Source organism: Zeus faber, assembly GCF_960531495.2.
Source record: "Zeus faber genome assembly, chromosome: 3".
Taxonomy (NCBI): domain Eukaryota; kingdom Metazoa; phylum Chordata; class Actinopteri; order Zeiformes; family Zeidae; genus Zeus; species Zeus faber.
In genome coordinates, this window is record NC_137190.1 from 32,854,433 (window position 1) to 32,882,186 (window position 27,754).

Here is a 27,754-nt window from a genome sequence, read left to right on the forward strand (position 1 = left end):
AGGGGTCCAGAGGGTACCCCCCTGATGCCCTGCAGGATTCCTGGACGGACGAGGGTGATGTTGGACCCAGTGTCCACAAGGCCTTGGCAAATCTGGCCATTGGGTTCACAGTCAACGTAGTGGCCCCTGGTGTGGCCAAGGTGGCCCACCAGGGTGCATAGACCTTAGAGGGGAGTCCGGTTTGGGAGCGGGGTTACCCTCACTGGGCCGCTCCCCTGAAGTGGCCAAGGTGGCCCACCAGGGTGCATAGGCCTTAGAGGGGAGTCGGGTTTGGGAGCGAGGTTACCCTCACTGGGCCGCTCCCCTGAAGTTTCCCGGCGGAATGAGGCTTGGGTGCGGGCGCCGGGCAGTGGTTGGTGGTTGCTGCCGGGGCATTGGGGGTGGCACTCGGCAGACAGGCTCTCTGTTGTCGTCCTCCAGCTCATTGCCCTCACAGTCTGCCGCTCTAACACGTGGTCGGGGCGAGGGTGCCCTTGGTGGGGTGGCTCGGCTGCCGAAAATCGCCTCGGCCTGCTTTGCGTCGCTTAGTGACCGGGGTGCAGTGAGGAGCACATGCTGGCATAGGCGCTCTGGCGACAGGAAGGGGTGCAAGGCGAGGTACTCCTGGTCTGCTGCCCTGAACTGTGGTTAGCCACGTTGAGCATGGAGCCGCACATCTGCAGCGAGGATGCCAAGGCTCTCTCCTTCCTGCTGGTAGCAGCTGACTAGCTGCTCCTTGCTTTCATCTGCAAACAGACGCTGCCCAAAATGTCCTTCTAGTGCTGTGTTGAGGGCCTGAAAGTTGCACTACCCTGCTGGTGCAAGGTCTAGCAGTACCTGCAGCGCCTTTTCCTCCAGTGCCAGGGCCAGGTGGACGGCAGCCTCTTTTCCTCCCCATCGGCTGCACCGTGCTGCAAGCTGTGCCTGGGTGAGATAGGGCTCCCTTAGCGCCTCCCCACCATACCATGGCAGCTTAGCAGGGGTTCAGTGGGCAGTCATGGTTGACGGAAAACCAGCTGTAGGGGTCACTGGTGGTATCACTGGGGCTGTGTTCACGTCGACTCTGGCTGGTCCGGTCGGTGGAAGTCGTCCGATGGCTGATGGATTTTCAACGGCAGCTACAGCGTGCAGCGTCCCCCCTGGCCACTGGGTGGCGACTGATCTCAGTTTGGCTTCCATCTTGCACCAGTAACTCCCTCTTTCTCAGTCGAGATACACTTGCACAATCGGGTCAGGCAGGGTGACCTGTCAGCTGGTGTATCTCCCGTACAGCCTCTGCTATTTTGCGAGGCTCTCGTGAATTTGTTCCCACTTCTGACATCAATGTGGCTAGCCTACGCCATGAAACAAATCAGTCGAGACAGAGTGTTCTTTTATAAGCAACCGCCTGCGTCCCATACACTGCACGACGAACATGGGCAGCTCCCATTTATTTTTACAAAACCACAACCCACCTCAGAATCCCCGAGGACAAAGCTGGCTACATCAGTCCATGTCATAGTCTTGTCCTCAGTCAGCAACAGCAGAAAGTGCAGTCCGGGTCACCCCCAGCACAAACAACACAACCCAACACCAACAGAACATCCCGAACTGAAAACACATAATAAATCACAATGGAGAACCATAACATCTCCAGACCCACAGCTCTTTGCAACGACACAACATAAAGCCACAGACCACCCCCTTGGGTTGCTACAATATACGTATATATAAATATAGTTTGACAATACGTCCATTTTCTGACTACTGAGTAAGTGAATGTGTGGGTTCGTATATGCATTAATGTTATGTTCAAGTTCAAGAGATTATCCGTCACATACATACACATCGGTCATACATATATGCAGTGAAATGTCATGACACCGGTGAAATGTGCGTAATCGACACACGGTGCTTGCGCAGGCGGCCGCAAGGGGCGGCGCCACAATCGCGATTCTGGGTTCTATAATTATATAATAGGATTAATTGTCTGTGTTGTATTAAATATACATCTAAATCCTTGATATTCATTAGCAGTTCTCATTACCGTGATATGTAGAACTCAGTACATAATTACATTTGTACAGAATTCCTTCAATTATTTGACTATCGTGTATAGTGTCAGCTGCTCTCCCCTTTAAAACCAGCCCGTAGACTCAAATAGGTCATATTATAACTCTGAAATGTGTTGGTTTTTTTTACCAGAAATACTAAATGTAGACAATATGACACAGTCACTGTTTCTTGTTGTGCTGTAGCCTATCCACTCCCATTGAATCTCTGCAACATAACATAAAGATATTTTAAAGTTTTTATAATTTTTTTTTCAATATTATTGGCTGCTCTGTCTGTCTGTCTTGATATTAATAAGTTGATTTTGGTTTTGATTCATGTAAAAAAAACACTTGTCATTATAACAGGACATAATAATAATTAGAATAATACAAAAAAATAAAATAATAATAACAATAATAATAACAATAGCAGAACATTGATCTGAATTTCACACAGTGCTGCAGAGTGGTACATGCGGAGGTAAATGCAGGCGTCTGATTGGATAGAACATCCCTCATTAAATTCCATCGCTCTCGCTCTCGCTCCCCCACCTTCCCTTCCTCCCCCTCTCCTCCCTTCCTCCCCCTCTCCCTCTCTCCCCCTCTCTGTCCTCCCCCTCTCCCCCTCTCCCCCTCTCTGTCCTCTCCCCCTCTCCCCCTCTCCCCCTCTCTGTCCTCCCCCTCTCCCCCTCTCCCCCTCTCCGTCCTCTCCCTCCCTTCATTCCTTTATAGGAGCGACGGCGCGAAAGAAAGTTCAGAAGAAAACAACGCGGTTGCGATTTGACTTCAGATCGCATCCGCCCCCACGAAATATCGCGTTGTTTTGTGTGGTTGTCTTATGGACGGCGTTATTAATTATACAAATATATATATAGATATATATGAATATCTATCTATCTATATTTAAACAACTTCGCAGCTGTGCTCCGTGAAGTTCAAAGTGGAACAGACTTTCCATCGATTTCTTTTATTGAACCTTTCATCTTTGGCGGGATGCAGCAGCCGGTGGCCCAGCAGCAGAGCTGTCAGCAGACAGCGGGAGACACGCTGGATCCACAAGGTATTCATATCCATAAAGATATATGCCTTTTCAAACTCTTTCAATGCATTTAGTACTATGATTCAATAATTGAATAGCGCTGTTTTACATTTAGATATTCCCAACTCCACAACATACTGTGTGTGTGTGTGTGTGTGTGTGTGTGTGTGCGTGTGTGTGTGTGTGTTTGTTTCTGATCAAGCACTGTTCCTTCTGGGACACTTTCACAACACTCTAATAATAAATAGATAACAATGATTGATGAAAACAACAATTTTGACCCTATGCTATAAATACACAGCATTATATTTGTCTTGATCATCAAATGGAAGCATTGGTATTTTGTGTTGTTTATTATTATTATTATTATTATTATTAGTAGTAGTAGTAGTAGTAGTAGTATATAAAATAATTGTAGTTCCTGTGTAGGGCTTGTAAAAACATGGAAAATATTGGAATTTTCAATTATTTTTTTATTTAAATTAAGTTACCTAACACCTTAAGATAACGTTCCTAAATGCCCACTGCCTCTGCATGGTCATGGTCATAGCGGTTGGTTGTCGATATTTTAAGCCCTACAGTTATTTCAGAAATTAATGCAAATTACATTTCTCATTGCCAACCTTCAAAAGTATTTATCCTCCATAAATTAATCAATTATTATATTAGAATTATATTAGAATGTATGCCGTAATACGCAGAAATGCTTATAATATGATGGTTAAGGCTGGTTAATATCATGGGCAACTTCCTGATGAACATTGTGAATTCATTAAAGTGCTAATCCATAAGATTCCGTAAGCAACCGGTGCTTGATGTAAAAAAAAAAAGACTAGAAGTTGTTTGGACCTTTGTTGACTTTTTGACTTTCGGGTCCAGTTTTGTACATGAAGAGGAGGAAAACGGCTCTGCTGGTGACCGTGGCCCTGCTGTTGCTGTCTGTGGTGGTGTTGGTCGTGGGCTTGGTCTCTGCCACGCGCACCGACAACGTGCCCGTCGCCGGCCACTACTCCGGCATCGCTGTGAGTCCCGTCTACCTCCGTCGTATTTTAATGGTGTTGTACGGGAATAAGGGTGTGGTCTCATTGCGATTCAAGCATTGGTGTCGCCTAAGCTTTTGAGAAAAACCCGAGGTTTGTTCAAAGATGCTGAAAATCACCCAACATTTCCATGGGAAACCTCAGTCGAGCTCTTCTTTCACGTGTCGTTCTTCCATTAATTCCCAGATATTGTGATGCATAGTGATATGCTGAGTTCTTTGGCGTTAATAATATTTTTTTTATTCTTTCACATTTTCTTTAATGGCAGATGCCTTTGTTGACGTCCATGGCCTTTTTTTTGGAAGTTTGGGCTTTTTATGTCTATTTGTCATCCTGTCATACCTGTCACCTGTAAAAAAAAACAATATCTGCCACATTTGTCACATATTGCTCACGCAGCCATCTTGAAAGATGGATCTGTGCAGCCCTTTGGTCTCAGTGGTCGTGGTTATTTGCCGCACGAACAAACTTGGCTGGACAATTGGATATTAGATTGGTACTGGTAGGTGGGCATTGGGAATCCACCATCGGTTGGATGATTATACTTTCAATGAGTTGTATATACATTTTTTTCTTTTACATATCAGAAGTAGTAGTGGTGGTGTTGATGTTGGTGGCATTTTCCAACAGATTCTGTGATTGCATGTCTCCATCTCCTAATATATGGGTTAAGTTCTACCTAAGCCATATATCTCCACAGCCTTTTAACCTGTTTAAGGCCTCAAGGAGCCTGTCATGAGGACTGAGCAACTGAGAACCAAGGTCTCCACAGATTGTCCATTTTCCACCTCTTTTGTCTTTAATGCATGTTGGATTGAGTGCTGGGACCCTTATAGAAGTATAGTTCTACTGTACGTGATAGAGCCCATGTGGTCGTCATCCTGCATGGCTGCATCATGGGTCTACTGACTGCCAGCCGAATCTGTTGATTGAGCCTACGACTCAATTTAGCAGCATTCATTTCGTTCCTCTTACATAATGTCACACTGAATGACCCATGTCAGCCAGCCCTTTGCTTATTTTCTCCAATCTATGCTTCTTCTGATCAAGTAATTTTGTTTGTTTGGTCACATGAGGTGGCGGGGATATTTTTTTGTTATTTTCGGGAATGTTTGTGTGCAGTGGACCTGCCACCAACAATGGAGACAAGCATATAGATGAGCAAACACATAACCTAAATACTTTGAATCATTTTATAAGTCGCTCATAAAGTGCAATATACTGTAGATGAATATGGGGTAGATATCAAATATGGGATTTTTTAATGATAAAATGTCACAGATTCTGACTTTAATTAACTCAGCATCACAGGGGAAATGAATAACTCTAACTATTAACTAATAACGCGAGTGATGGTATTGTAAAATACTTTGACTGGTTAAAAGATATCTAAACGCAATCCATTTATCACATTGACCATGAAAAGCTATAATCAAGTAATGTCCCTTCATTCTCTATTCATCCCATCACTTGCCATCTTTCTCTCTCTCCAGCTGAGTTTGGGAGCCTTCCTTGGTATTGTCGGGATCCACCTGTTGGAGAACCGCAGACCTATGGTGAGTGTAGATGGCTTGAAAATAATGTGGTTGGTAACTTTAACCCTCTAACCCCCTTGTTGCCGAAACTTATTTGAAGACTCTTATTCGTATTTCTTTCTTAAAAAGCAAAAAGCATTCCTTATAAATACCTTTACAGCTACTGATAGAGTTTTATGGCAGAAGCACGATTGATCTACTGCTATTGTTATTTCCTCCCGGATGGATCAGTTAGGAGGTATGCGTATTTCTCTTTTAAGGTGACTGCTTTTCGAGCTTTGCTTACACGTGGTTCTAAAAGCAGGTCCCGGTTCTGGGAAAATGGGCCCCGAACACAAGCCATAAACGAAAAGGCTTGTGTTACAGGACATAACAGATTTAATAGACTGTTTATAGGAAAGGGACACTTTTGTGGGTAAACGACAAATCGGATTAGTGCACGCTATAGTGCAATGTGCGCGTTGTCCCCTTGTCCCATGTCCATTCACCTGACTGGATTTGTGGTGGGCCATGTGCATGTGACTGGTATCTGGGCATGGAGATCGGATTAGTATTGGGCGTTTGTTGGGACGGCCGACCTGTACGCTGAAGGATCCAGTTTCCAGTGTTCCAAAGTGGGCATCACAGTAGCCTCACCCACTTTCTGGAGGGTGACCCGGTAGCACAGCTAATGTAATCGTGTGAGTGCGGCTCCTCCGGTCCTTGGGCCGGCGGACGTTATCTAAGTAGCATCGTCTTCATAACACACAAAACCCTGCATGGTCTGTGTGTGTATGTGTGTGTATGTGTGTGTATGTGTGTGTGTGTGTGTGTGTGTGTGTGTGTGTGCGTGCGCGCAAATAATATGATTTTGAAGGACACCTGATTAACCACCAGTGTTAAGAGGACACTGGGATAGTGGGGACACACTTAGTATCCTTGTAATCAGAGTGTCCTCATAAGGCCTTAATGCACTTTTACAATAGGTTAAGATATTTGATTTACATCTCCTGCTTCACTTTCTTTCTTGATTCCAAAAATGTTATCGTGCTGTTTAAATTTATGTAATCCCAATTTTTTTTAAGGTGTGTGTCTGTGTGTCTGTGTGTGTGTGTGTGTGTGTCTGTGTCTGTGTGTGTGTGTTTGATGTTAAAGTTTCATGAGGTGCTCTAGGGTGTCGTGTGCCCTGATGACTGTGTCTTGCCTTACGCTGTAGTCTAACGTATCCAATGCACACCTCAAATTGAAGGTGCCCTCCTGTAACCCCCCGTCAGGTCCAGAGATTGAACGTTGAATTGATGGCGCGTATGTGTGTGTGTGTTTACCTGTGATAACCAGGGACAACCTGCGCCCAAAGTTTTTCTATCACCAATTATTTGCGGCCGAGAGATGTACAGGAGGTCCTGCAGTGTCTGTTTCCCTCCCTGGTCTTGGCCGACGTTGCCGTGCTTTAAATTTTAACGGTTGTAAACGTCCCCCTATCCACTGAGCACATGGCAGACTCGCAGGCACTCACACAGAGACCTTCAGACCAGGGTGCCCTCTTTTGCTCCTGTTCTTGTAATGTGATAGCCAGACCACTAGGGAGAGCGGTCTGGTTTTTAAAGAACGACTAACTGTATCGCAGTACCACTTACATCTTAGAACATCTCACTTCCTGGCATTTGGAGGCACTTTTCCCTTTGACCTCTTATGGTTGGTCGTTCATGATTGTTTCTTGCTGCTGTAATGTCTGAATTTCCCTCCGGTTTAGGGTTCAGGTGAGGCTAACCCTTATCTTATCTTCCCTGATAAACACATGCTTAAGAAAACAGGGAACAGATCCTTAATGACCTGCACTCACATTCTACTTTGCCGTGACCATTTTATTTTCCTGACGATGATGCTCACATTTTTAGACGCTAAGAACGCGACCTCGCATCGAATGTCAAAGTTACAGTATATATGTCCTTATGCCTGTAATTTGGGATGTCCAATCAAGTATCTTTGACAAACATCTGGTTAAGTCTTGCTCATATTAAAATTCATGTACAATGATAAAAAAGTCAGGAAAATGGTCAGAGGTCATTTTAAATGTTTGTGCTTCGTGTAGTGCTGTTCAGGTTCTTCAATGTTGCAACGGTGGCACGGGCGCTCAGTGGTTATGGAATGGTTGTCTCATAGCAGGAAAGTGTTGGGTTTGAATCCCAGCCATTCCAGGTCCTTTCTGTTTGGAGTTCTCATGTTCTGTAGGTTTCCTCCGGGTGCCCTGGTTTCCTCCCACCGTCAAAAGACACGTATGTAAGGGGTTCAAGACTAATACTCCTGTTTGTGCCCCTGACTGGGGCACTGGAAAAAGAGCTGGAGTTGGTCCCCGGGCACTGCACTGCGGCTGTCTACTGCTCCTAGCTATAGGATGGGTCAGATGCAAAGAATGCATCTGACCTCATTTCCCCAGAGAGATTAATAATAAATATATGTTAAGCTGAAGTAGGTTCATCTAGTCTTCACAATATATTGTCATATAAGGCTCTTTTATGTAGACTAGTGAAAAACGAATCTCCTTGTCAAAAGTTTTGGTGATTATATATATACCTGTTTGGCCAGACACCATTTACATCTATTGGTCCAACATTTCCCATAAAAAAAAATTCCACCTCTTCTGTTTGTTGACTGAGTGCTCCATTCCTTTTGATGTATTGCATTGCTTTTCCTGGCCAATCCTGTCTTTGTGATTCTGGGACCAATAAGTAACACAGGCTTAACATATGGCTTTAAAATCAGCAGTTTGGGAGGCAGAAGACAAAATGGCCCTGACAGACGCCAGAATAATCACGCGCGAAAGGAACCGATGCAGAAAGGAACTGATTGCAGTTCCTGATCGAGTCCATTGAGACCTGGAAACCAGCAACGCCTCTGAGGAAGGCTGTAGCCGAAACTGTCTTCAATATATTGTTGTATATCCAAGATATACTGTAAGTCCCTGTAAAGTGAATTCGGCTATTTGTTTGTACATGTTAGACAGTAATTGCTGAAAACATGTTAAACGACTGTGAACAATGTAGTACTGAATTGTCGAGTTAGACCGTTATTGTACTTGGTTTCACATAATTTTTATGGTCTGGAATTTTTGGGCGGGGCTAAATCATCACTCGATGACAGGGAGCACTCATACTTGGCATGGCCCCTCCCCTCTCTATATAAAGCCGCTGCGGACTCGTTCTTCGGTTCAGTGGGTGTGTGCTTTGTGCTCACTGAACGAGTCTGTCATTGCAGCGGCGCTCAGGTGTAAGGTTTCAGTGTCTTCAGCGGACACGCCCACAGTGTCTGAGAGCAGAGGGGACTGTCTTTTTTTGCACAATTTTGAAACCTAATTTTATATACTTGGCGATTTTTTTTTTAACCATTCAAATTTGACTTTGGGTTAATAACACATTTTTTGGTGACGCGACAAACTCATATTTAGAACACAATTATTTTTACTTTACAAGGACTTTAATGTCTCTCTAGTCCGGCAACCCTGATCCTAGGCCCAATTACCTAGACCCAAGACAGGTGTGGCTGCTTAAACCACACCACCCCCACACCACAGAGTGATTCTTCAATTCACAAACTAAAAATAATTACTGAGGACTAAATTAAAGTCCAAAAGGCCAAGCTATATAGCACAATTCAAATTGACTGATTTCCTCTTTGCATTCCACCAGAATAAATCGTTTTGACAGAGTTTGGGAGTCTCTGCCCACAGGTAAGGGTTGAGGGAGGAAGATGGAGTCTTTCTGGCCGAGGTGCGCCAACATGGCAAGAGTTTTTATTGTCCCTTTAAACAATAAGGTACGCTGGCCACAAATAAAAATAACAAAACTTATAAATATTGAGGTGGATAATAATCATCTCGGGTACAGGAGGAATGGTGTTCCGCTGCTGGGCTGCTGACGAGCCTCTGCGCCGATCCCCTCTGCAAGACAGACAAACATTAAGAAAACTCCCTGTCTCGAGTCGGACCAATCAGTGCCAATCAATGCCTACGCGGCACTGATTGGGCCAATTCAAGGCAGCTTGGCGGCCGCGGGAAAGGGAACTGTGCTGTTGTCTGCGGTTGGTGTTAGACCACGCCCCTCAGCTGTCGGCCGGGGAGCTGTCCAGCCGACAGCTGTCTCCCCCCCTCGCCCCCCCAAGAGCGGGAGAGAAAGTCAGCCATGACCATCTGCGCTGCTGGCCTATGGACCACCCGGAAGTTAAAGGGCTGGAGACCCAGGTACCACCGGGTGATCCGGGCGTTTGTGTCCTTCATGCGGTGGAGCTACTGCAGCGGGGCGTGGTGTGGGCATGGAACAGAGGGTTAAAGCGCGACTGGCCATCGGGGTATGGTGAGCCGCCTGGAAGAGCATTGCCCGGCGGCTCTTTGGCACCAACAACTGGGTTATCCCCTCTCCTGTCTGAGTGTCACGGCTCATCGATATAACCTGTCCCTAATCACCGAAAAATACGGGTGAGTGAGCACGATGTCAGTATGCCATTGATTTTAACTACCCCATCAAAGGCCCCGCGTGGGGGGTTGTCTCGCGACTGCTCCAGCGGAAAATCGTCGATAGGGAAGATTAATGGGCCCGGGGGAGATCCTACTTGGGATCCCTCCGCCTCTGCACCCCTCTCGCCTGCCAACGACCCCTTCACGTCACTGTGCACCACGCAACACTCACATTTCCATACCGGTCATGAATGCACTCCCCCAGGCTCTCTCATCAACGCGTCAAACCCTGGCCAATCCATGTCCCTGGCCAAAATCAGGGAGTGCGTCAGGCGGGAACTAACCGCAGCCTGTACCCTATGCTTTCCCTTGTAACGAATTTTCAGCCGGACCATCGGATACGTGTGAATTTCCCCATGCACACAACGAACCTCCACCTGTGACGCCTCCACCAAAGCCCCGGGTCGAACCAGGCGTTGCTGGATCATCGTCTGCGGACAGCCCGAGTCCAGCAAACCCTGATGTTTACCCCCTTGTGGCCTTACCGGTACTTACCGGACCACCAGGCCGAGTTCCATCCGAGGACAGTCGTGGCGGTCGTGGCCGGGCCGCCTGCAGTGTCTGCACCCCTTCCCTGACGTCTGCGCAGCAACGCCCTGGAAGCTGAAGGGGGACAGCGAGGGAACAGCACAGGAAGGGGAGAGAGCATCCTGCGGTACCACAGAACCTGGCAACGGGGGGAACGCCCCCTGGACATTGTCCTCTGGGGCATCGGGATGGGCTGGGGACCCAGCGAATCCCGCGTGGGTCTTGGGGTTAGACATAACGCCCCCCCTGACATTGTCCTTCGGGGCACCATGACCGGCTGCGGAAAAGGCGAATCCCGCGTGGGTCTTGGGGATGGACGTAGCGCACCCCGGACATTCTTCTCCAAGGCACCATGATGGGCTGTGGACCTGGCGAATCCCGCGTGACTCCTGGGTCGGACGTGGGTCTGGTCCTCTGGCCTACTGCCGGTCGGCGGTGGTGGGCCAGTGGCTGGGCACAGCGTGCTCCAGGGAGCTCATGCTGGCGAGGACGCGCCCCAGTTGGCAGCGGAGGTAGTCCCGCTCCCCCTCCAGGTCCACGAGGCGTTTCCGCAGCCAGCGAATCAGCTCTGCCCCTCCCGGGTCCCTGTTGGGAGTCTCTGTCCCCAGGTAAGGGTTTAGTGAGGAAGACAGCGTCTTTCTGGCCGTGGTGCGCCAACATGGCAAGAGTTTTTATTGTCCCTTTAAACAATAAGGTACGCTGGCCACAAATATAATAACAAAATGATGATTATTATTATATTGAGGTGGATAATAATTATCTCGGGCGCAGGAGGAATTGGCGTTCCGCTGCTGGGCTGCTGACGAGCCAGTGCACTGATCCCCTCTGCAAGACAGACAAACATTAAGAAAACCGGCAGCTTGGCGGCCACAGGAAAGGGACCTGTCTTGTCGTCTGCAGCCGGTGCTTGACCACGCCCCTCTATCTGACACACAGTTAAATTATTTTTGTGTGAACACCATTCACAAATCAGAGCCAAACCAACTCTTCTAACTCTCATTCATTGTTCACCAGAAGTCCTCCCTCACTCACCGTGCGTTACACTGGCTGTGTCAAACGAAGGAAGAGTCGGAAAATCGAGAACATTTTTTACTGAGTGACTCGCCGGGAACTGAATCTCAAAAAATGAGTCGAACCACACTGAAACTTGTTATTGATGAACACAGAGCTGCTTTTCAGGCTGGGTCTGATGAATTAGATGAATTGGTTCTGCCTAGCAGTTTTGATTTTGCAACACAAACGCTAATTTCCATTATTTACTGTTTTAAGTGGAATTTGAAAAGTCTACCATGTCACACGGCCCAAGTCTATATAAACAAACTGCATATTGTTAAACCACAATTTTAACTTGTCGGCACAACCTTATTTCATTTTGTCATCCGAATAATAGAAGGGGAAGGATGGTTGAATACAAAATTCTTTCTTTCGAACTCTGCCGGGATCTGCAACAGGGTCCACTGGGCCGCTTCAGCACTTAATCAGACGCATTAAGTCATCCACGTCCGCCCCTGGTTATATTTCACCAAACTGTCTCTCCTCGGGGTCACCTTGCGAGCGGGGAGCAGAACAGTGGTGCCGTTAGAGGGTAGTATTTTACCCGGTAGGCTGCGCTGTGGATGGCGCTTATTACCCAGACTGTCTAACGCTGACCGTGATTGGTAACCCGGCCACTCAGCAGTCGTCTACCTTAGCGCGGTCAATGGCTGCTAGTTGCGTAACACGATGAGGATCTTTTATTTTTATTTTATTTTACTTATATTATTCTATTCACTAACTGCATTACGTTTTAGGAATCAGTTAGTTTCAGTTAGTTAGCTAGGTAGGAATTAGGTTAGCTATTATGTTTAGTAACCATTGTGCATGATCTCCGGGTACGTTGCCAAGACATTTCACTGCATATATGTATGAACGTATCTATATGTATGTGACAAATAAACCTCTTGAATCTCTTTATCTCTCTCTCGCTCTCTCGCTCTCTCTATCTCTCTCTCTCTCTCGCCCTCTCTCGTCCCCTTGGAACTAACTCATTTCTAATACCTGTCCCACACTTAGATGGATAACCTTATTGTCCCTTATTGGGAAAGTTTGGTTTGTTATTGAGTCAAGATGGAAAGATGTAGGCAGGGGGACACACAGCGGAGCGGAGATCCCTTTTACTCCAGATGTTTATTCCCAAAACAGCGTTTTATCCCAAACTCTGGGCTTTTTGCTTAGCTGATATCACCACTGATGCTTTGTTTGGACCTGGTCTTTATATAATGTTAGGGGAGGGGCCTTGAAAAGTAGGGCCACGGTGCGTCATCCAACCCTGATTTAGGCCCACCCAAAACATCTGGACCGCAAAAATGGTCAGAAACAGTTTCGAAAGATGTTTTCTGCAATTACTTTCTAACATATATAATTTCTTTCGAAACAAATCACTAAATCCATTTTACAGGGAATTTAAGTTTTTAAGTACACTTTTCAAGTATCTGGAATTTCAGTTTCTGAGACTTTCGACTTCTACTACATTTCAAAGCAAATATCTCCAAACTTCTAGCATTAATTGAGTTTTTTTATTCAATCACGATTCATACTTATATTTGTAAATGACTATGACAACACTTTGTCACAACTTATGTTGCCATGTGTTATTCTGTCACTTATCCTGTTTATTTCTCCTGCCATTTCAGATTCGGTCTTCCCTAGAGTTCCGCCCCTCCCAATCAGCTTCCCCCCAGTCAGCATTGTGACATCATAGCGTTGTGACAGCATGTCTGTCTAGGCCTGGCTATACGTACCGGTCCTGTTCTCTCTTGCGGTGTCTGATTGTCTAGTACCTTCCACCCAGCTTTCCAGTGTCTTTGCCTGCCTGGCCCCGACCATGTTCCCGCCTTCTGAATTCTGGATTTACCCCTGCACCTGCCCCTTTCGGATTGTAACTGTAACAGTTCTGTTAAGTCTACTTGATGAATCTTGTGTCTGTGGTTGTGATTTTGGGTTCATTTCAGTCTCGTTCATTTCAGTCGTTACACACTTTAATGATTTTATTGTTAATTATAATCAGTGTAGGCATGAACAGTCATCTGCAGAAAAACGCTACAGTACAGTAGGTACTTTATGTTGTATTATAGACTGTTATACAAGGGCACTGGATACAACAAAGTCCTTTTACTTGAAATACTTTAAGTACATTGAAGTACTTCAATGTAGGTACTTATCTACTTTTGCTTAAGTAGAAATGTCAATGTGGTACTTGCACTTGTACCAGAACAATTTTGTGTCTGTAGGGTACTTGTACTGTATCTGAGTACTCGTTCCACGTCTTAAACGCAGGTGAGGTGAACAGGGGTCTGATGGAGGGTGCGGACCACTGGGGCGTCTTGTTCTCTGGCCTCCAGCGCTGAAGTAATGTTGAGTTATGCTGTTGTCAGGGTCTCATGGTCTCATCTCGCGCTTGCAGTCCCGTAAAAAGGCCAAGTCAGTTAAAACGCTAATGAAGCACGCTGTCTGGACCAGCGCTGGAGATAAAGTCCACCTGCATGGCCCGATCCACCAGGCTGCTTCTCCCTTTTCTGGTGCTATGTCAAGTACATATTAAATATTAGTAATAACCTGCAGTGACACATGGCAAATGCAAATCAATTAAATAACAAGTGAAGGCCTTTTAAAATGAGATTAATACTAAAACTCAGTCTTGAGTTTCAGCACATGTATGAGTTACTCACACATAGGTTGATATTGATTGAATTTAATTTAATTTAATTGAGTTTAATTGAGTTGTATTGAATTGAATTTGATTTGATGTAATTGTGTGAAATTAAATTAAATGTTATTAATAGAATTTAATTTGATTTAATTTGATTTAAATGTATTTAAAATGCTATATTTTGCATATTTTTATTTATTTTTATATATTGAATTATATATTGTATTTAATTTCATATTTATTTCATATTTAATATTCAATATTCTGTACAAAACTCTGTCTGTCTGACAGACTGTCTGTCAATCCATCTAGTAGATCTATCTATAACTATGTTACCAGTGTTTGATGTTGTTGGTTTATTACAAATTTAGTAATCACTGTTTTAGTTTAAAGTTATTTCAAGTCACATTTCTACACATGGAAATGTATAATAATTATGTAAAACACAGTGCTTAGAAGTTTAATTTTGTTTTAAACTGAGATTTTGTTTTATTGTATTTACTTTATTATCATTTTATGAGTAATAGATAGATAAATGGATGGATAGATAGACAAATATATAGATACATACATACATACCAATATATGGATACATGGATAGATAGATAGATAGATACATACATACATACATACATACATACATGCAGTACATACATACAGTACATACATACATACATACATACATGCAGTACATACATACAGTACATACAGTACATACATACAAACATACATACAAACAAATCCCTCAGAAACAGGGAGAGAAAAGGGATAGGACAGAGAGAGAGTGAGAGAGCAAAATAGAAAGAAAGAGGGAGAGTTTCATTAGTGTGTTGTTTCAGGAGGTCAGTACAGCAGGTCTGGTCCTGCAGGAGAAATTGGTGAGGCAGTAAAAGACGCTGTACAATAAACTTTATGATCAGACATCTGTGATCTAGCAGATGGGTCTGCTGGCAATGTGTGTGTGTGTGTGTGTGTGTGTGTGTGTTTGTGTGTGTGTGTGTGTGTGTGTGTGTGTGTGTGTGAGTGTGAAATGTAAATTTGTACTGTTCGGTAAGAGTTTGGGACTCAACAATCAACAATCTGAATATTTTTATTGTTAGATATGATTTGTCCAAACCTTATATCTGTCTATACTATAGTCAGTGAGATAACAGTGAAACTAGGATCAAAACAGTCATGATTCTACATTCTCTAAAGGTGCTTGCATCTTACAGATTGAATAATGGTGAAGTTAAATTATTTATCACTTTAGCTGGGGACCACCTGGAGCCTCCTGAAAGACCCGTGGGGGGGTCCCTGGACCCCACATTGACAGGGGTCAGGGGTCTCAAACTCAACTTACCTGGGGGCCGCTAGAGGTAGAGTCTGTGTGAGGCTGGGCCGCATCAAGTATTCCACAAAAAAAGGGTTTCAAATATAAAAAAAAAAAAAAGTACAACTTCTTTTCCCTTTCCTACTGCAACACTCTGCTGTCTTTATTAGGTCACTGATCACTCTTGTTGAGTCCGCCCACTTCCTAAGTCCTCTGTACCTTGCACTGGGCGACAGGATATATTTTCCTTCCGCTTAGTGTCACTCCGGAATCACGTTTCAACCAAGTGACTAACGCGTTGGCTAACTTGTCAACAAACACCACCGGAAGCTGTCACGAGCCTGAGATATGGTAGCCCAGAAGTGATAAAAAATAAAATAAAACGCCCAGGGCAACGACTTGCGCAACGACTCGGCAAAAAGGTGCGTGTGAGAAAAACGCGTGGGCCGCACTAACACTAAACTTTGATGTCAAGTAGGGGGCCACAAAATATCGTCCCGCGGGCCTCAATTGGCCCCCGGGCCGCGAGTTTGAGTCCCCTGAGTTAGATAGATCGATAGATAGTAGGAAATTGGAAATTGCATTGTCTCAACAGCTCACATCAAAACAATAGGCACAATTATAATAAAGCAAAACAATACAGATATAAAAAAGAAAATAGCAATATACAGTATGAAAAATATGAATATTGTATTGTACTGTAATATTTACAGTTTATGGTTAACTGTACACAATAAAACATGACATATACACTAAACCTGATGACAAACAACATTATTAATATTAATGACATTATTATTATTATTATTATTATTATTTATAATAATAATAATAATAATAATAATAATATTTTTGTTGAATAGAATAGTGTGGCTCTCAATGTGTGTGCTATGAATATGGAGACTGACTCCATGTGACTCAGAATGTGACATTGTCCAGTTTTAATTATATAAAATACAAGTTTGCAATAATTCAATTTTTGTAGTAATTATTTACTACAAAATGTGTTTGTTTAACCCAGTCTTGTGTTTCTCTTATTGCTGCTTTACTTGTGTGTCTCTATAATGTCTCTGTGTGTGTGTGTGTGTGTGTGTGTGTGTGTGTGTGTTTGTGTGCGCGCGCAAATAATATGATTTTGAAGGACACCTGAATACCCACCAGTGTTAAGAGGACACTGGGATAGTGGGGACACACTTAGTATCCTTGTAATCAGAGTGTCCTCATAAGGCCTTAATGCACTTTTACAATAGGTTAAGATATTTGATTTGCATCTCCTGCTTCACTTTCTTTCTTGATTCCAAAAATGTTATCGTGCTGTTTAAATTTATGTAATCCCAATTGTTTTTTAAGGTGTGTGTCTGTGTGTGTGTGTGTGTGTGTGTGTGTGTGTGTTTAAGGATTACTGTAAATCAACCTTGGTAACAAAAAAAGGTTGTCTCAGGAAACATCTGCCCCTAAATCACCCTCAACGCCACCAAAATGAGTTGCCTACATTTGAATAAACAGTTTGCTTAATGTGTATAACGCAAAAGATCTAAGAATGTTTTACCTTACCTAAAATGATCTGTTTTGTCTACGTTAAGATTTGAAGAGAGATCTGGTTAGTCTTACACGCACAATTCTAGACCTGATCAAATCAAGAGTAGCTTTAGTTTAGTATTACTGTAGTTCCCTTATACAGTTACAAAAACAGGAGCTTTAAATTGACATTAAAGGTGCCCTTCCCATACAGGAAGGGGACAAAACGAAGAGAGAAAGAAAAAATATACTGTGTACACTGTATATAACAGAGAAACGAAAGAAAATAAATATGGAAATAAACAAACAAACGAGCAAATAAAAATACAAGCAAAAAGACATGTTTCAATTACAAGTTTGTCATATCTTGGCCGGGGAATTGTCCATTATAATCAAACTGGATTATTATTATGATATCATTATTTGATTCTATATTTGCAGTCGTGAAGAATCACTAAAGTGTATGAATCTCCCTGCTCCTCCTCTCCTCTCTCCCCAGCTCCTGGCAGCCATCATCTTCGTCAGCATCGGAGTCATCATGTCTTTCATCTGCGCCATCATGGACGGGATCATCGCCATGGAATTTATTGTGCGTTTTCCAAACCTATGTATCTCCCCATACACGCACACACACACACACACACACACACACACACACACACACACACACACACACACACACACACACACACACACACACACACACACACGCACGCGCGCACACACACACACACACACACACACACACACGTCACTACTGGTGTGACCTGCAGTGTGTCGGGTCAGGTGACAATCTGAGGGGAGACGCGACCAATTGAGCGAAGCCGTAAAAGCCTCCTCCTGTTCCCCTGTCCGCAGATATAACTTTGTGAGTTATGGTTGGAGGCATAACTCGAGCAAACTCTGCTCAACTCTCATTACCTCAGCAGACTTTTCTGTGCGTTGAATGAATTCCTTGTTATTTTTCCATGGCTCTCAAGGGCCCGAAAGATACGATTTTAGAAGTGGTTGGCAAGTTGACAAAAAATGGTTGCCAAATTTGAAACATTTTCTGATTGATATATTGCCAATGATCCTATGTAATTATTACCTATATTAAAAAAAAATTCGTTTTTTTTTTTACATATTTAGTTTTTTTTTGTTTTTTTTTACATACATAAAGTGGTTGACAACAGGGCAACCAGAACGGCACAAGATGGTTGACAATGGCCCAAATCTGGTAGCCCAAGGCAACTGGACAACTGTTATTGTCGGCCCTGGCTCTGTCATGCACTGAAAGCAGTGATGTATTTTTTTTCCAAAACTTTATCTTGCAAACCCAACTCATTCTAATTACATTATAATTATTATGATTATATTAGAAATAATAATTATATTTAATTATAATAAATATAATTATTATAATTTGTATCTATATATAATTAAAATAATTCAATTATGAATATATATTACAATTATAGTATTAAAACTTCTTCCTCTTTTTCTTCTGGCTGCTCCTGTTAGGGGTCGCCACAGCGGATCATCTGCCTCCAATACCTTCTGTTCTGCGCATCTCCCTCCCTTACACCAACCGCCTGCATGTCCTCCCTCCCCACATCCATAAAGCTTCTCTTTGGCCTTCCTCTTTTCCTCTTGCCTGGCAGCTCCATCCTCAGCCTCCTTCTCCCAATGTCACTCTCATCTCTGCTACACACGTGTCCAAACCATCTCAATCTGGCCTCTCTCACTTTTCCACCAAACTGTCCAACCTGAGCTGTCCCTCTAATGTACTCATTCTTAATCCTGTCCATCCTTGTCACTCCCAATGAAAGTCTCAACATCCTCAACTCTGCCACCTCCAGTTCAGCCACCTGCCTTTTTGTCAGTGCCACCGCCTCTACACCGTACAACATAGCTGGTCTCACTACCGTCCTGTAGACCTTCCCCTTCACTCTTGCTGGGACCCTTCTGTCACAGATCACTCCGGACACTCTTCTCCACCCACTCCACCCTGCCTGTACTCTCTTCTCCACCAAATAGTATAGCAATACTAAATAATTATATTAAATAGTGAAAAGGTTCTTTAATATACTGTATATGTATATATAATTACTACAAAATAAATTCTGAATATATCTATACAATTATTATATTAAAAAGAATATACAATTATAGTATTTAATAGTATAGTATACAATTAATGATTATAATCAAATACTGAGCTAAATCGATTAAAAAACAACACTATTCACTGTACTGTCTATATATATTTCTTTTTACCTGACGTCGCAATGTGTCTCTCTGGTACAGTATTCCCTCTCTGCTCTTCTCTCCTGGATGAAGATGTCACTACCTTTCCCTCCTTTTCCCTCCTTTTCCCTCCTTTTCCCTGTACATGCAGGATAGAAGACCCCTGCTGGAGGACGGCTGTGAGTTCTACGCCAGCGGCTCTGGCTACGCTTATGACAAGTACTACACTGAGGTGAGACCCTGTTCCACGTTTGAACGGTCCTAAATAAGGTCACTCTGCGGTAAAATGTATATTAAAGTGCAGTCCATGACACTGGCGCATGTGGGATATGAGATAAATACCGATTATGGGATTTTTTTTAAATTCAAAATTATCTCACGGATTACCACTTGAGTAACTATTAACATGTAGAGTAATGCTTTGCGAACCTAAGATGAGAAATAAATGAATTATGTCCAATAAAAACATTCAGTCATTAATCCAGTTCCAGGCAAGTCAGTGAGTTTGCGGGTAAATATAACGTCTTGGAGCAATGGTAAATCAAGGGAATCATTTCCAACCGCGAAGGTGTTCAACTTAAATGAGATGCATGGAACTATGATGTCCTTCCGCATCACGCTGCTTTGGGGATGCTTTACTCGAGTTCTAAAATGCTGTGTGTGAGGTTTATGGCCTGTGTGGTTTTAGATCAGTGGAGTTTTTGGTTAGTCGGCTTTAAGGCCATGGAGTTGCATGTAGTTTATTTTTTGTTAGCTGAAAGGATCAAAGGTTTTGCCAACTGGATAGCGCCCTCTAGCGACCAATAGGGTTTTTTGTATTATTATTATTATTATTATTATTATTATTATATATATATATAATTTTTTTTTGTTGTATTTATTTATTTATTTATTTGTTTGTTATTATTATTTTTTTAATGATTATTATTTTTGCCACAATGCAACTAATCATCCGATTTACAATCCTACATCTTGACATTAATAAAATAACAAAGTACAACTGCTATTTTTACAAAGCTGTTTGAAAATAATGAATACAAAAAAATGGTAAAATGATGATTCATGGCTGCACGGTATTTGAGGGTTTTCATTGATTGTGCTCCAGTTCCAATTGAAAATATTTCTGGCTTCTCGCTCTCAGACTCGCTGGCCTCGAGCGTCCTAACAGCCTGGACGCCGTCCAGTTGTTTCTAACCTGCCTGGACAGATTTAATTTATCACATTCATTAAAGAGGAAAACACCAGAGTACTGAAATATGCTGATGATTTGCAGATCATTTTATACGCCAGGACCCATATAGATCTGTCTGAATGCTGATGTAGGCCCGTTGGAGTTCTAAGATGGTGTTTTTATTTTTTACATTTTTTTTATGAAAAGAACACACATCACTTCATAGAAATAAGTGCAGATTCCCGACAACTGGCACAACAACCTGAACCTAGGTTAGAAACGTGGATGGAACAAATGATGGAAAAATATGATGTCACATGAGAAAGAGATGCTGAGAAGACTGGAGAAGAAAGAATCATGATATTTCTTTATGATTATTAATTAGTATTGCTCGCTGTGGGGAAATTCGGGTGACACGGCAGCAGTGGAATGTTTTTAAATGAAAAATGAAAAATAACAAAAACAACAAAACATGTACACATTTAGTTGACATTGGCATTATGCTAACTTGTAGCAGTGAGCCCGATGTGGGCAGATGACGGTTAAGCTAAAGTAATCAAGTACAGGTAATAGACGTGGTATGCAGTAGCATAGTTTAGTATAATGACAAAATGAACAAAGTATAATAAGTATATTATAAAAAGTATAATTATTGTATATTATATATGTATATGTAGCAGTTATGCCTTCCACACGCCATCAGAGTGGTGGTTCCAGGGCCCGCCGACACAGAGACACATGCGATGGGGTTCAAGTTCAAGTTCAAGAGGTTATTTGTCACGTACATATACAGTACATACAGTCAAACATATATGCAGTGAAATGTCATGACACCCGGTGATTACGCACAATAAGTTCTATAACTCTAAAATACTACAAATACTAAAATGTGCGTAACCGACATTGTAGAGAGTGGGCAGGGTGGAACAAGCACGGATGGAGACGTGTGTCATGACAAGGGCCCCTCTCCTGAGTGTGTGTGGGGATGGAGGTTTTACCTGCTGCTCCTTAGACCGACCAAAGAGCAACAGGTATGCAGCCACTCTGATCCTGGGCCCCAATCACCTACGCCCAGGACAGGTGTGGCTGCTCAAACCACTCCATCCCCACACCACAACATAATAAGTATAATATAATATAGTAGTACAAAGTATAGTACAATAAAATAATATAAGAATATGGTAATTATATAGTATGGTATAATATAATATAATCCAGAATTATAGTCCAAACTGTAACTAGGAATAGCCATGTGTTGTCGTCTGTTGACATCACAATGACAAACATTGGATGAGAAAAAAACCAAACAGTGATGTCTTCTCTACAGGTGACGTGCCGCTCGTACAACGGCGCGTGCAAGCTGAAGGTGAAGAGCAACACGTGCTACTGCTGCAACCTTTACAACTGTGAGAGGTGAGAGTGGAAGGTGGAGCAGTGTTTTTCGGCCACGGCACACGTCTTACACTGAAATAATCCCGCGGCGCTACCCTGCTGTCTTGTTCACCCCCTAAAAATGTCATGTAGAACTGTTCTTATTTGTAGATTATTGTGGCCTGCTAGTAGTGATTCAAGACTCGCAACGATTCGTTCTTTGCGAACAAATCTTTGAAATGATTGGGGAGTTTGGAGTCACACCGGCGAGCGAGTCGACTCACAAACTGAAAATAATTACGAGATAAAAGTCATTCGGCCAAAAAGGCCAAGGCATTTGGAACGATTCATATTGAATGTGACTGGTTCACACTTTGTATTCCACCAAAATAAACAATTTTGACAGAATTTAATTATTCCTGTGAGAATTCCATTCACATCTCTGAGCCAAAGCGACTCTTCTGACTCTCGTTTCGGCGCTCACAGGAAGAACCGAATCTCAGAGAAGAATCAAACCTTTCACCACTATTAATAGCCCTCACCGGGGCAAATTCAGGAGAAATGGATTGGGGCAGCTAATAGCAGCATGAATTGATTTTTATGATGATCAGTTGCGCTAATCATATGACAACGCAGACACGGCTATTAAGTTTTGCTGCTGAGTGCAATTTGCACTTGTTTTGCATCTGATCGCAATTATCCATGTGGCAACGGAAATAATCCGTGTGTCACAGGGAGGGTAGGAGAGTCCAGTTGAGTCATTCTGCACAGGGCTTTAGCAGGAGCATTTACGCCACTGCTTTACACTTGCCCGTCTTATGAATTATCAGTCTTAAATAAACATAAAACTTTAAATAATTGCCGGACCGTAGTGCTTTTGAGTTAGTGTTTAAAGGGGACCTGTTATTCAAAAATCATATTTTCACACACATTTGGGTCTCTGAAGGGCCTACTAACACACAAACTGTGAAACAAGACAACCCAGTCAGTTTGTTGTGAGCTGTCCGTTTCAGAAAACACATCCTAAAACGAGCCGTTCAGCTTTGTGCCCTCCTATACATTATTGCAGTAATATACAACCGCTTATTAGAGTGAGTAAATCCACCCACGGCTGGAGTGCGGCCGGACCCGTTTGCATCGAAGCTAAGCACTAATCATGGGAAGTGCTCTGTTGTTTGCAGAGACCAGCACAAATCTTTGAAAAGAAAGAGGAAGTATTCCCAACTGCCCGTGACAACACTGCAGACGAAGGACATCTAACGATTTCAAAATGAGTTCTGCTGTTTTTCTTTCTGTCTGTGTCTACGTTGGATCAGTACAGTCAACCTGAACTGTGCGCGATCTGCTCCGCGTTTCTTCAAACACCGTAAATGTATTTATTTGGTTTTTATTTTTTCCAACATTTCCGTAATTGAATGAAACAAAAAAGCGTCAAGCCCCGCTGTATCGCCTGGTGCTCCAAACTTTGCGCTGCTCCGGACAGCGCAGTGAAAGTCGAAACAAACTTGTAAATTAAGCCTTGTACATCTATTTTGAGGGAAGATTCTCGATTTCTTGCCTCAAATTTGTTCAGAAACAGATTTGGATGGACTGATAAGGTCAAATCAGTGAAAGTTAGGGAGTAAATACAGCGAAACCCAGAAGCCATGCTCAAACCCCATTGGCTCACAGAACTCGTGGCTCCACCCACTGAAACAGCCCGTTTCCAGACAGGGAAGATTGGACGCATGTTAGAATGGCTCGGATGCATAATTTGAGTGGTATTTTCAGCAAAAAACTTTATAAACGTGTTTTGGGGACCTCGGAAACCATATATTAACTTAGTGAAAAGGAGCATCATAGATCCACTTTAATAAAAATGTAAAACTGTAAGGAAATCCTTGGAGGGGCTGCGCTGGTGCAATGCCAGATCCTGACGGGGTGGATTTGAGAAAAGCTGCGCAAACCCTTTGTGAATTCGCCCCTCAGGGTGAAACTCGCTCTGCAGGAGCTCATATTCTGTCTGGAACTGACATATTTGATTAATTAGTGCAGCCTTGCACAAGAGCTAATTCCCCCCCCACCTCCCTCCACTCCCCTCCAGGCCTGACAGCCACTCGCAGTACTATGAGTTCACCGGGGTGAGCAGCTGCTGGGACGTGATCCACCTGCACCGCCTGCTGTGGGCCTGTGTGGTGCTCAATGTGCTGGCCATGTTCCTGGGCATCATCACCGCCGCCATCCTGGGCGCCTACAAGGACATGGTGGTGGGCAGAGTTCAATATATTGATTGATTATTATTATTAATTGTTATTATCATCATCGTCTATCTATCTCTCTCTATTTATCTTGACCCAATACTGTCTGACTGTTATTCAAACTGTTATTTTGAGAACTACTTTTATTATATACTATAGTATATACTGTAGGTATATAAGTATAATTTCTGAGTAGTCCTTGAGTATAACGTTTATGTTTAGTTATGCATTTTGTTTTTGCCCCAGCCATACCCTGCCCCTCAGATGTCGCCGAGCCCGACGCCCCCTCCCCACATCCTGTACAACCCCAACCAGCTCAGCTACGCTGGCTTCTGCCCCTCTGGACAGACCCTGCCCGCCTACCCCAACTACCCCATACCTATGCAGGTAGGGGGCTGGGTATTGTGGAAGAATTGATTTGAATCATAATCATAGGGATTTTATAATCGTAGGAATGATATTGACATGTATATATTACCCTATCTGCCTATATATTCCGAATCCCAGGTTGTAAAATCCACACGTTTATCATTTACGATAACGCCCTGCAAGGTATACGTTATCACACTGCCCTGTCCAATACTTCATTGTGATTAGTCAGTAGTGACAATCTGTTAATAATGACCGTTGTCGCTGGCAACCACTTCTCAGCCCGGTTTCACGTCCCTCTAGACCAGGGGTGTCCAAACTTCTTTCACTGAGGGCCACATACAGAAAAAATATACGAAGGGCTGGGCCACTCACTGGGCCACTAGTGTATTAAAGTTAGCAAAATCAATCAAATGTAGGTCAATTATGCTTGATAATTGAATATACTTCAAGAAAAAAAACGACAGCACAGTTTTCCATTAATGAGTTTTCATTTATTTTGTTACAAAAATGGTTGGCAGCACAATCTCAAACAGCAGCCTCAGATTGCTTCTTAGTCAGGATGGTGACCTGCCTTCACAGCCCTGTGTAAAGGGGGAAAACAAGGGGAAAAGGGGATGGTTATATTTAAAGCTTATTATGCAAATAAGTTATTGGGCTTGTTAACACATTATCTAACGTTTACTAGAAAATGTCATCAACTGTAATTGACTGACTTCATTAAGTAATTGGGATTATTAACATGTGAATACTGTGTTATCTATTTTTAACTCACCTATAATGGGAACAGCGTTGCATTCAGTGGGAGCAGTGATGCTGCGCTTTGGACTGAAGGATGGCTGGCAGGTCAGGAGCAAGTTTGGTGTTTGAGATGCGAAGGACATCACAGAGATAGCTGTCGCTCATTTTGGTTCTCAATCTGCTTTTGTTCAGAGTGAACAGAGAAAATGTTTGCTCACATAGGTATGCTGAGCCAAACAGACTCGTCATTTTTTTTGCGTGGCGTCTCATCAGAGGAAACTTGGCCTTTTCCAAGCTCCGGTAGAAGTCGGGTAGGGAGAGAAGCTGATGTTGATTCCTCAGAGAATGATCACACTGCTTTTCAATAAGTTCTAATTGCAGACTCTCTTCCACTTCTTCCGCATCCATCAGGAAGGGAGTCGAGAACAGCTTGATTTGTTTCTCAATGATAGAAGAATCTTGGAAGCGCTGACTGAATTCTGTCAAGAGAGATGTGATCACGAACACACATTTCCCCTTTTTAGCAGAAAGCTTGGCCTTTGGAAAAGCAAATTTGATTTCGGACAGCGTCGGGAAGTGTGCAACATTGAAGTCGCGTAGTTGTGTCTCAAAGAGACGGAGCTTCACATCAGAATGGTAGAGTAGGTCCCCGTATTCAGCATCGACATCAGATTGGAAAGCCTGAAATTCTCTGTGGTAGAAGCCCTCCTGCTCGAATTATGTTGAGCATTTTCACAACAGTGTTGATCACATCGCCAAGTTGGACTGTCTTGGCACAGAGGGCTTCTTGGTGGATGATACAGTGCATTTTAACAGCCTCACCTCCACTCTCTTGCACCTTGGCGCACACCATAGAGGGCCATTCCTTTGCGCTCGCCTGTCATTGCTGGAGCCCCATCTGTTATAACTCCACACAGCTTGTCCCATTTAAGTCCCATCTTGTCAACTGCATCAGATACAGCTTAAAAAATGTCCTTACCCGTTGTTGTGCCCTTTAGACCCCTAAGATCGAGCAGCTCCTCCGTAATGCAAAAGTTATCGTCAACTCCCCGCAGAGAGATTAACAGCTGTGCGGTGTCTGTGGCATCTGTGCTCTCCTGGCATGAAATTAAGTAAAAATCAAAAACACAAGCTTTATCTGACCCATGATATTTTAAGTTAGCTGACACGTCTTCGATTCGCCGCACAACTGTGTTTCTGGAAATGCTAACGTCGAATTCTCGGTCTTTGATTGCTTTTGCTTTGTGGAGAAGCTGCCTTGTTCAAGACAGTAGTTCCACCTAGTATTAAAACTAAGAAGTACAGTACAGTCAAGCGCAAGTTTCCTGTGTGGGCTATATTCCATTATATTTTTTGAATTTGCTTCGGGCCAATTAAAACTGGACCGCGGGCCATAGTTTGGACACCCCTGCTCTAGAGTGATACAAGGTGCATTGGGTATTATGTTGAGATTCAGCTGGCTGGCTGTACATTATCCCTGACATATTTACATTATTATTTGGACTCCACCGAGGTCAAACATTAAATATAAGCATGGATTCAAAGTCTATTTTATATTTCCTTGGGTCTAGTAAATAATCAATCAGCTCTTTGCAAAAACTATAGCACCAACCTCTCCCTGGTTCTCCTCCTGTAGCATCACACCAACTATCAGCCGCCCTCCACGCCCCAACCGATGCCCGAGGGGGGTCCCGCCTCCAGCGCAACCTCCTGCCTGTCAGAGGACAGTCAGGGTCTGAACCAGGCCTCCTCGCTGCCCCCCACCCAGCCCCAGTCCCAAGAGGGCTCCCAGGAGCCCAGCGCCTACATGCTGACCCCCAACGCACCCATGCTCTACGGTTCCTCCTACGGCCTGTTCGAGAAGCCGCCGCCCTACGCCTGCTGAGCCCAAAGCAGACCATGGGCAGGGGATGGCCGTTCAGAGAGAGTTTTTATTAACTGTTCCTTCAAATTAATAATTGATCTTTGGGAAATCGCAAACTCTTCCCTCAAATTTACCTATTTTTCAATTATATTGGTAATAAATGCACTCCAGTAACCAAATTTGTTACCTCAAAGAAGTTGTCAAATAACTTATTTGTTCCCTTGAAGTGGGGGGAGACATATATATATATATAAAAATTGGTGTAAAATTCCAGGTTCAGAAAGTGAAAATTCTGCCATGTTTTTGCTCCAGCCGTGCACTCATCCAGCTGGTTTGACATCAGTTGGACCTCTTGATTGATGCTAATTAGCAAATCCAGGTTGTCGACTCAAAATCCCACAGTGGTATCTTACTTTCTAAACCCGGATTTTCCACCTCTGAAAAAAGAATACATTTCAGTTGTCAAATTCTTTCCCTCAAATTTTTGTTTCCTTCAGTTACAAATGTATTCCCTGTATGAATATATACAAGAATTGAGTTTCTCCTCCGGTGCTTAGGTCTGCAGCATGTAGTGACGACGTAGGATTGTTGGTTTTTTTGCTTAGCCAGCA

At 43.3% G+C, this 27,754-nt stretch overlaps 1 protein-coding gene across 1 annotated transcript; it reads left to right on the top strand.

Moving 5' to 3' along the window:
* Positions 1-3,005: 3,005 nt before the first annotated feature.
* tmem255b (transmembrane protein 255B) lies at positions 3,006-27,164 on the top strand (the record flags this gene model as incomplete). The annotated part of the gene is made up of 9 exons (XM_079997342.1): positions 3,006-3,072; positions 3,931-4,073; positions 5,585-5,647; positions 17,661-17,750; positions 19,542-19,622; positions 21,889-21,974; positions 24,016-24,178; positions 24,416-24,556; positions 26,916-27,164. The coding sequence occupies 9 exons, from the start codon at positions 3,006-3,008 to the stop codon at positions 27,162-27,164; spliced, it is 1,083 nt and encodes a 360-aa protein (XP_079853468.1).
* Positions 27,165-27,754: the final 590 nt, after the last annotated feature.